At 47.1% G+C, this 11,237-nt stretch overlaps 1 protein-coding gene across 1 annotated transcript; it reads left to right on the forward strand.

The window, feature by feature from the left end:
* The first annotated feature begins 4,521 nt into the window (after positions 1-4,521).
* LOC124188113 (muscle segmentation homeobox-like) lies at positions 4,522-9,485 on the forward strand. Its single transcript, XM_046580477.1, has 3 exons — positions 4,522-5,687; positions 8,030-8,211; positions 8,359-9,485. The coding sequence occupies exons 1-3, from the start codon at positions 4,877-4,879 to the stop codon at positions 8,608-8,610; spliced, it is 1,245 nt and encodes a 414-aa protein (XP_046436433.1). The 5' UTR covers positions 4,522-4,876; the 3' UTR covers positions 8,611-9,485.
* The last annotated feature ends 1,752 nt before the right edge of the window (positions 9,486-11,237 follow it).

Below are 11,237 nucleotides of genomic sequence, written 5' to 3' on the forward strand. Positions count from 1 at the left end.
AAACTGGGATCCTGCAGCTAACAATAAGACGAATGCTCGCTTAACCTCAAACGTCTTTCGGCTAGTGCTCGACCTCATTTATCTTTATTACCAACAATCGCTATCGTCTTAAATGAATTTTTACGAGCATCCCGCCAGTCATTTCGAGTCTCTAGCACGGTTCAAATATTTAATCGCAAATCTGACCTTGTAATAGCTGTTCTACACTCACCAACTACACCAGAATGGCACCAGTGCTCGTAAAGCTCAAAAGTCAACGGTCATAATTGCTTGACGGAAAATTATCAATTTGAGGGAACATTATTTAACATTGACGCTATACACTGTACCAAAGCAGTTTATCCTACCGACGACGCCTGAAAATGATTGCCAATTTATTGAAGAGAGAAAAAAAAAAAACGCCAGGGCTTACAAAATGTTCAGTTTATCTGTCAACCACTGATAGTGATTTGAAGAAATTTTTTATGAGCGTTCATATATACCCTCTACAAAACTGAAAATACTATACATTTCTCTAGGAATGATTGGTGGCCCGGAGAATGGGGGTTTTCTGACTGCATCAGAAAGGAAAGTGCAGAACATCGTGCTTGAAATTGACAAAAAAAAGACTGACGCTCTTGATACGACCGGTTCAGTGTCGGTTTGATCGACCATAAAATTGGCTATTAATTCTAAATTGACGGTACGTATAAATAAAATTGATAAATTTATAAACAGACTTCGAAGACCGATCAATCTTCGGGTGACTAAAAGAGTGCAAAAAGTACATCTTTCTTCGCCGCGACGTCAACTGGAACGCGCAACTGCGTCAGGAGAGTTGGCTTAGAATAGCCGATCTAATTTTGCGGACGACAGCCAGCAAGAGGGATGTAGACCACCGTGTTTGTAATTTTAACGACAATTTGACTTGAATTTCAGTAGGCCGAAAGAGAGATGCCGGTTTCGCGCTCGATGTACCACCACGTACGCCACCATGCTGATAATTAACGGAACATCGTGCGCGGCATGACGCGGTTTGCCGTATCACCTGCGCAAAGCACACACCCCCACCCCCATTCCTCCAGAGTTTCTGGCCTGGCATTTATTTTAGGGATCAATTTAGACCTCCGGTTAACGCGCTTGGTCGCCGGATTATTAAGTCGGTCCTTTTGCTCGCGTGATTTTGCTCGAGAGAGAAAGAGAGAGAGAGGGAAGGGGATCGTCGCGTTTCGTTCACTCCGCGTTCATTACTCGACTGCCGTGAATGAAAGAAGAAAAGGAAACGAAACGAAAAGAAGGAAGAAAATGAAATGAAAGAAAATAAATTCAGTGTTTGCGGCGCACCGAGAAATTAACAAACGCTAAGACAGAGGGCGAAGAAAACAAACGGACCCTGAGTGGCCAGCTCAAACAAAAGACACTCGACCAAGATCATTACTCGTTATCCGTCTGCCCCGACCTCCATTTGTTCAAACTCGACGTCTTGTTGGCTTAGTCTTACCAGCTTCCGGTTATACACGCCCACGAGAAATTATCTCTTTACGTTCCGGACGAGGGTGGAAGTTGCGCGCTTGACGAATGAGGATAAAAACCAACAACAACAACATGGCGAATAAATTGAACAGATCAAAACGGTAGCTGTTATCCGGATGCAACTGCGGCACGCAGACGTTCGCGCGTGTAAAATATTCCAGCTGAACGAGGAAAAATAGAGAGAAAAAAGCAAAGAAAAGAATCGAAGCACGAGCTTCGACTGAATTGCGCGAGAGGAAATCCTGAAATCACTCAAAAAATTCCAGATGAAATTCGGTGTTACCATCGAAGCCGCGGCTGGTAGACGCGTGTTAGTAGCGGGTGGTCCTCATTACGCGAGCATCCCCGGAGCGAAGCTTTCCTATCTATTTAACGTCTCCTTTCTCAGCCTGTACCTGAGTCCAACCCTCTCCTTAAGGCAACGGGCGCGTCTGTCGTCTCCTTCGAACCGTGTTTACATTTAATTATTCACATAGGTATAATACGGGCGCGGATATTATGCAGCGAAATATCTGCCGAGAAAGGACGAGTACCGCTGCCATGTCCGTGACAAGGATCGGGACGACGAAGAGAACGAGAGGGAACGGAGCACGGTTCGGGGAGTGAGAAAAAAATTTGGAGGACTAATAAAAAGCCTCTTAAAATCTCCTAACGAGTCCCGACGCTCAGTGCCAACTTAATTATATCCTGTTAAACAGAACACAAACGTTTACACTCCGCACCCAGCTCCTGCACCCAGCCACCTCAGCCTCCGGCTTGTTCGTCTGCTCGAGTTCCTTTTTGCTTATTTTGCTTCTCACCGTGTGTCTTGTATCGCATCTCCTGTGCAGTTTTTGTTTTTCAATTAATCCGCCTGCAGGTACAACTTCCAGTCTTTTACCTTGGTGAGAAAAAAAAAAAAACCTGGGTGATAAAACGGGAACAGGTATACACAAATAAATTGAAGAACAGAATTTTCCTCGGATATTGCAGATCTCGTCATCTCTGACATTTTACATGCAAGTATTTCATATTGCCACAGCACGTAACCTCCGACGGTAGACTCGGTTAATTAGTTACTACAAGTGATTATCACCGTGAAATAATCTCGTTCGTTGCACGTTTCTTGATTCGTGCACCGCAACGTAAGAGAAAGAGAGAGAGAGACAAAGAGAGAAAGAGAGAGAGGAAAAAGGCAACGGTAAAAAATGGCGAAAATATAAGCGAGCGAACACCTTTTGCGAAAAATAAAAAATGGCGACTCGTGTATCACGTATCCCTCGATGCCAACTCGGCTTGGCAATTCAACATTTACCGCCTTCTCCAAAGGAGTGCGCTTGGTTATTCGCCGGGGCGAAGCGCTCAAGCGTTTCATTTTGTATGCGGATCCAAGTGCCATTAACATACTGCTCGAAGATCTGGCTAAGCGACGATGTAATATTCAATTCAACGTGTTAGCTGGTTTTCATCGCGCGCTTTATCGCGCCGTGCTATCGACGCTCGTTTGTTTTTGTTTATCGCCGGGCCGCGATGTGACGTCACGACGCCCCATAAACATGACGGATGTGAAGAACGATGCGATCTGCCCGCAGCCTCCGAACAAACGAGGACCATATTCTCGAATCCAGAACCGAACAAAAATGAACACGGAATAATTTACACACTGCACAACTGTCACCCTCCTGGTCATTTTTCACGGGATAGAATCTCGATTAAACATCCCAAGGTACCTACTTCGATGCCGTTCCACCGTTGAATCGAAGGTACAAATCAAACCGTGTCTGATACCGCAGCTCGCAGAAAGTGTTGCATCAAATTCGGTGACAAAGATGCCAATATTGAAACGGTTGCTTGAAAATTCTGTCCATTGCACATTGAATGATATTACAAGTATGGATTTTTAGCGAGTTTTTTGCGTCTGATGTAACATTCGGTTTTCACTTATACGATATACGTGAAACGAGTTTTGAAGTAGTCGAACGATGCACAGCTGCAATTAGCAATCGAGTTAATGATTGAGCTTGTTTGCTTGTGTGAGAAAATTATCTGTGACACAAGCGTCACCTACTCACGAACGTAACGATGGTAAGAACAACATGGGATTGTGCCACTGAACTTCAAGCGGTAGCTGTATTCGAAGCTACAAAATGGGACTGGATATTATTAATTTAATTGGGTCAGCTAAGAATATATAAGTGAAAATGCGTTTCGCGAAGCATTGCAAGTGGCAGACAATGCAATACCGGTAAGTCTTATCGCACCAACCACCCTTCGCAGCGACCGTGTCTTTTCAATATAGGTACACTTGTTATCGGTGCGGCTAATTGCAGTGTGAAAACCGTAGCCCGTGAGTAACTTGTACCGTAGTTCAAAGCGAGAACCTTGCACGTTCCAGCATTGCTGTAAGTGGTCGTTGAATGTGCATATATACATATTGTTAAGAGAGAAAATCGTTAATGGAAAGTCGGTGAATGTTGGTATATACCGCGTAGCCTTTACGGGTAATAAATTGTACGTGCGGTTACAGCGAAAATAAGTAGTGAAATAAATTGACAAGATATCGGTTCGGTGCTAGTCAGTTTAATCAATAAACGTATACTATAATACCGGCGACATTTCTCTGTAGGAAGGAAAGTAATTGAATATGATAATCAGTGAGGGTCTGAGAGGATATTTTTTGCCGTACTTCGCGGCTCTAATTGGTCAATTACACTCATTACCGTCTCGGCAGCGAGAGCACCTCACCCGATTGGATCGCTTCGCGGTTCTACTCTCGCATCCCTACCAGACGCTCCGTCAATCCCCGCGTTCACTCCGGTGACTCTTTATAAAAATTCACCCCCGGTTACCCGAGCTGGCAACGGAAACTCGATTTCTGGTGGGCGGAGTCTGCGGGACCGTCCCTCAACGGGCAGCTCCGCCTTGCCGCGGTTTCCTCTTCGATTCTACCCCCCACCATTCGCGCTCTCCTCGAAGGAAAAGCGAAAAAGGCAAACCGGAGTCCCGGTGGTCAGGCTTCCTCGTCGTCAGTCCACTGTCAGAGCTCGCCTCGTAAAGATCTTTCCGCAGTTTCTACGCCGCCGCGATTTGGTCCATCGATTCTGTTGGATCAGCCGTTCGCGTACCTCGTGGTAGGTCACCGTGTCCCTAAACCTGTGACCGTGATCAGTACCCACTGTTCGGTACCTAACAACTGTGACCCGGAGCAAATATCCCCGCAAAGTGCGCCCCGAGTGAGAAACGTCGAATCTCATCCCGACTTCAACCCCCTCCCCCAAGCCTCAACGGGAAATGTCGACGGGAGCATCGAGCTAGGAAGCTTCGGTGCACCAGGCTCCGAAACCGAGAGCTTAATCTCCGCCGCAGCGATAATCGGGCGTCGATAATGACTGTACTAAGAATGACTTCCCCGGGAACACCCCCTACCACAACACCCGGGTCACCTAACCGGGCGGAGGCTCCCCAGGCCTCGACTCGGCCCGTTCATCAGCTGAGCTTTTCCGTCGCCGCGTTACTCGCCGACACCAAAAAGCCCACGGACTACTCGACGCGAGTGAGCAGCGCGTCCTCCGGCTCCCCCAGGTCCTCACCGATCACCTCGTGCTCCCCGGTCCACCAGCACCTCCTCAGGACGCCGCCCCCACTTCCTACCAATCTGTCAAAGCACCCGGCCGCAGATCCAAGAATGACGCTCTTCATGCGGTTGGACTCGCCGAAGGATGGCTCGGATCTCAGGACCGCGTCAAAGTTCCCCGAAGCTCAGGAGCTGTCCGGGTCACCGGGTCGGCACGGGGTCGACTTCCGGCTGTCCGGATCGCCGGCGTTCTCCAGCAGCGACCAGCGCACCCCCGAAATCGGGAATTCGATGTCGCCGAAGCACCCGGCGGACCTCAGAATCACCGACAGCTACGTCGAGAGCTCGCCCTGCGGAAGCTCCCCGTGTTCGGAGGGCGATGCCGAGCTTGACATGGAGGACGAGGACGAGGGCAGCCTCGTGGACGTCGAGGAACTCCAGCAGGCGTCGAGTCCGACCCCGGTCAGACCCACCCCCGCCTATCTTGGCGGGTTTCCGTCGCTCGGAGCAATTTCCGGCATGCCGCCGAGCCTTCATTCCGCCGTTTGGGGCGGCCACCAATCCGCCGCTGCGGCCGCGAGCTTCTTTCCGGCTCACTTTTCTCACCATGCTCCATTGAACGGTAAGCTTAAAGCTCCATCTTGATCGTTGATAGTTCGTTGACCTGTGGAGTTGGTGGGGTTTTCATTTGAAGCGTGGTCGTTGATCGACGCGAGTAAAGCTTACGCTCGAAACGACACGTCTGCGACCGACGGGAAGAAATATTGCTAGGCGCTTTTAGGTTAGACCGCGGCAGCCGAGTAGCTTCAGCTTCTTGTTAGTCGCTGGATTTTAATGACAGAAAAGTGGCCAGATGTCGTCGAAGAGTTGTTGTGTCTTTAAGTTTACGTCGGTTTTGATCGTGTTTCCATTTGGTTCGACCCGGGCGAGGTTGATGAGAGATAAGACATTGGCGATTAACGGGTTTCGCTTCGAGTTTCTTGATACAAGAGAGGCTGTAATTAATTTGTCGACAAAACTCTGCGCGGGGAGGTGAAGAGGAATGATGAGATAAGGACGAAAACAAAAAACTGTTTACGATTCAGATAAAAGCACCCAATTATGAAAGCTCTCGCTTCGTGCGGACAAAAGAAACACGTGGACGATCGCAGGTCGCTCAATGTTTATTAAAAAAGAGATGTATTTAACAGGCTCGAAACAATGGATGCCACGATCCGAAGGAAATCTCACGACGGCGACCGAAACCGAAAAGTCTAGGTGTACGCATATTATACGTATGTGTAGAAAACGAGAAGAGAGGAAATTGATTTGCGTTATTACCTAATGGTCGGGTAGCGAGAGCTAATGACGGGTTTCCGACGGCAGTTTGGAACTCAACGAATTTTACGTAACGAAACGTTAAATGATTTAATAGTCTGTTTAATTTCTTCATTTGGTACGCGGCGAACGCGGCGAGGCGAGGACTAAATGGGTGGAGGATATACCATAATATTTCGGTTTTATTCCTCGACGATATTTTCATGGTTCTACGCGGCTACGGGGGGAGGCCGAAATGGGGGGGCGGGCGAGACACATAACTCTGAAATACGGCCTCTTGGCGCAAGAGCCCTAACACGTAAGTCCTTCAAACTTTTACACCTTCGTCTTATTCTTCCCTTTACTCCCCCTGTTTTTGTTTGGTTCCTCGGTTCCTTCTCTTCTTATTTCCATCCTTATTATTCTCGTTTTCGTTTCACCTCAATTTCGTCCAGTTTTTTCACCGCGCCAACCTGCGCCACCCCGAAAACAGCTGCCGAACGGTTGGGGTGGCGAATGAAATTCTATACACACGGTAAGAAATTGCAATTCAAAACAATCCCGATGCTCGGAAGCTACGGCCGATGGAGAGGAATGCCTAAGAGATCAGGAACGTGATTTGCGGCGCAGCCCAACTGGATTTGTCCGAAACAATTGACAGATTTGTAGGCGAAACCCGAAGAAGGCTCTGCGGCCAAATCGGCGAACAAACAAACGACGAGATCGCCTTTCTGAATTTCAAATTTCACCTCGACTCGCGCGCTATAACAACGGATATAGCCACCGGTCTTTGTATCGTTCCGGAGGCTGCACGCTAAGGGTCCAATTAGTCCCAAGTATTTGGAATTTCTTTGACCAAAAACGTTCGCGGGGCTTTTAATCTCTCCAATCTGGGAATGTATTGAAAATAATTAGCTGATTTCGCCGCGATAGCAGCCGCGGAATCGGCGGAGCTTAAAACACGAGAGGAGAAACAGAATTACGGTCTCGTGCCACGCCGCTCGATGAACGGCAACGCTGAATTACATTACAGCTGCCGTTAGTGCAGTCGCTGCACTCTTACAGAGCGTGCCCGTGCCGTGTAATTTAGTACTAAGTGCCGTGCCCCGCACACCGACATCGCCTTCGTACAAAGCAACAATAAACTACCTATGATATAATAAATTGTACGCGTTTCAACGGGACGGTACAACGACCGAGTTGACCCACGCTAATCCGTTCCGAGCCCATTACGTATCTGTATTGGAGGCGGATCGAGTTCTTTGCGACGAAGGATCTGCAGACTCGATGCAGCGTAGGATACGATAAGAACCGTTTACACGCCGTCGCGAGTCGATCATCGCCGGTCGCACCGAGACTTCGGGCGGAATTTGCGGTTTCGTTACTAAAAAGTTAATCGGTTTGGTAGCAGGAGGCCGAGGCCTGCGGTTCCGGGGAACGGAAAATTATGAATTATGTACGATATACGTATAGCAGGTAGGGATAAAAAGTATCAACGATTTCTTGTTTATTCAATGCGAAGAAAAACTCGGTAGGATGCGGTGCGCGGTTTTATATGGTTTGGTAAACGGACCTATTAGGGGTATATATTTTCGCTTCCCGACATTGCACCCTTCGATTCGTATTATTTAATTTTTTTACAACAATTCCTTGTAACATATGTTGCAGAAAACGGGGAGCCGGCTAAGATCAAGTGCAACCTGAGAAAACACAAGCCTAACAGAAAGCCTCGCACGCCTTTCACAACGCAGCAGCTACTCTCCTTGGAGAAGAAGTTTCGGGAGAAGCAGTACCTCAGCATCGCCGAGAGGGCAGAGTTCTCCTCGTCTCTTCACCTCACCGAGACCCAGGTAAGGATGACGATCCCTATCTAGGCGTACTCCGAATTACGCCTCGGCCGAGATTAAAGGCCCCTCTCACCGTCGGAGGTGAGATCTTTTATCACCCCTCAAGGTCAGCCCCTCGTCTAACCCCAGAAATCTCCCGGTTCGTTGCAGGTCAAGATCTGGTTCCAAAACCGGCGCGCCAAGGCGAAGCGCCTCCAGGAAGCCGAGATAGAGAAGCTCCGGATGTCGGCTGTGAGGCAACACCACAGTGCCCTCTACGGTGGTCACCCTGGCCTTCTGCCACACGGGAGTCTCTTTCCTGTGGGAATGCTACCGCCATCTTTGTGCGGTCCTCCGCACCACGGTATGCACCAGGTACCGCCGCCACACCATTCGATGTCCCAGCATCAGCACAGGGAATGAATCCTGCAGCAGTGACGTCGCCCCGCGCGGTACAATTTCAGGACCAAAATGTCCTTCCGTTTTTCCTTCGCTTTTTCACTGCTGATATCGCAGTAAGGCGGTCGGGATAAACGCGGGAGTTCGGCAGGACGGAGTTTAGAGGAACTCTCCGCTTTCTCTTTTAAAATATTTTCTCCCGTCTCTGGGGTTGAACTTCTTGGATGAATTACCTCGTTACGTGATCCTGATCCTCGGGTGGATCCGCGTTTGAAAATCTACGTTCACGGCTATGTACGGCAAGCGCAGTTATGTGTAAGAAGCAACCTAAGGAATTACAACCGACGAAGATCAGCCTCGCCTCAATCTTTCCGGCACAATCGAAGCTACCGATACTGAAACAACTTTGTGTCTCCGATTAACGAGAGATTGTTTGCGGCCCTAGAGAACGACCGGATTATATACGATTCGGGGCGCGAGATCTAGCAGAAAGTCCAACGGGTTGGGTTCAACCTTGTAAAAAGTGTAAATCAAGACTTATTTAATGATAGTAATCGTTGTAAATATATATAGTTTCAGTCTTACGCATGTATACGTCAGTACGCGAGTACGATTATGATATACGTTATATAACGAGACTAAAATTGTACATAAATTGGTGCCAAATTATTTTCTCTTGTACATATTATAGTATACACAATATTATATATTATAGACACAAACGAAACACGTATGAAAGAAATATAGTTTAATTTTGCTTCTCTTTACTTGAATTCTGTTTTTTTTTTTTAATTCTTTTTTTCTTTGTATAAATGTACAGAGTGACTGTTATATATATATTATAGCGGATTGATAGAGAAAGGAAATACTATTTAATAAAACGTACTATCTGAAATTCACATCCGGCGTTACACGTTTTCACGTAATATCCGTTTCTCTCTCTCTTTATCTTCTCTTTCTCTTCCAACTTGCTGTTTTATTATTCTCCTTTCCTCCTGCCTTTTGTCTCTCTCTCTCTCTCACTCTCTCTCACACTCTCCCTGCGTATTTTATGCACCGTACGCGGCTATCGCGGTTTCCTGTACTCAAAAAGATTCGAGACAAGGATTACCGGGTACGCAAGAATAGCTGGCACTGTTCGATGCCAGAGAATAAATTAGCCGGAGCAATTAGTTTCGGAATCGACGGCCGCGGGCGGTTGGTCCCACCATCTTGATTACGAGTTCTTAAGACAGTAGCCAGCACTGTTTGCCGAAAGACCATCCTCGGCTAATTAGCGATGCCCGGAGAGATATCAGGAAACTATGAACCATAAATATACACTTATACGAAATTTCTTCTTCCTACGAAAACTCGCGCGTTTTAATGTCTCAGTGAATTTTAATCGTGCGTAATTGGCCGCTACCGTAGTCATTCGCCTCCTAATTATACCGTCTTGTTAGTCAAACGGTTTTAATAGTTCTCTTATAAATTTCAGACTGTATAATATTATTCGACAATTTCATCGGACAAATAGTTGCGGGGGAATATCTGGCAACTTGATTAGGGTTGTAAAACAGAGATCGGAATTTGTTCATGTTTATTATACTTGCGTACGTATTACACGCCGATTGCGTTACGTGTGTACGTATACGTGCATACTTCGTTCGGTTGATGGAGGCGAAGAAGAAAATTTATCTCGTCCCTCTTTGCCTTCCGTCACGCAAACCTACGCATTCAAAGATCGGACCTGCCTACACAACGTAACTAAGGAACACTAAAAACTACGCCACTCGTGACTTCCGGGCATATTCGCGGACACGAGACTAATAGCGATTAAAAATTAAGACGTTACGTGAATAAATTGTGATACGAAAAACCGCGAATTCCGTTCTCTCGATTCAGTCTCTCGATCACGTGACCATTGCGCTGCAAAAAAAAAAAAAAAAAATAGGTCAACCGTCCAATAAAAGTTTTTGAAAAATTGCCGAAGCAAATTGCCTCGTATAACTAGACCATTTTTTCATTAAACGAAGCCGACTCGATTTAACACCTTATATAGCCTAGAATTAAGTGTAATATCCTTAGCGCGAAAGTAGCAGATTCCGCGCGAGGGGCTTTTGTCTCCGACGATTGTTTACGACCTGTGGATTAGCCGACAATTTCATAATGCGAATTCTGCAGTTTATACCAGAGATTTCATATTCTCAATATTTCGAGCTTCGTATTACCACCCGCAATAACGAGCCACTCTGCCTTTGTTCCGCAAGCTCTCGCGCACACCTTATAACTGCGTTTCAGTGGCGTGCAGCAAAGTATGCAGCACACATTCGCAGCGTTTTGCACATGCAAAAGCGTGGCTCGAACACGTGCAAATATCGCGTCGATTGCCGCGCGCTAAGCGAGCGTCCGGCTAGCTTTGAATGTGCCAGCGAGCGCAGCAGGGTCGAAATATGTGGAAAGACGAGATGGTAATCTACGAATAATTAGCTTCGACTGTTGACTTTGTGGCAGTGCTGATCGCGTACATTGCGTCGTGTACACGCCGAGGTGCTCGGCTATAATAGGTACGTATAATATTAGTTTAAACCGCGTGAATTTGCTTTAAATACATTGAGTGAAAAATATGTACCTACGCAACGCGAAAGGAACGGTGGCTTCGTTGGTAGTCA

Source organism: Neodiprion fabricii, chromosome 1, assembly GCF_021155785.1.
Source record: "Neodiprion fabricii isolate iyNeoFabr1 chromosome 1, iyNeoFabr1.1, whole genome shotgun sequence".
Taxonomy (NCBI): Eukaryota; Metazoa; Arthropoda; class Insecta; order Hymenoptera; family Diprionidae; genus Neodiprion; species Neodiprion fabricii.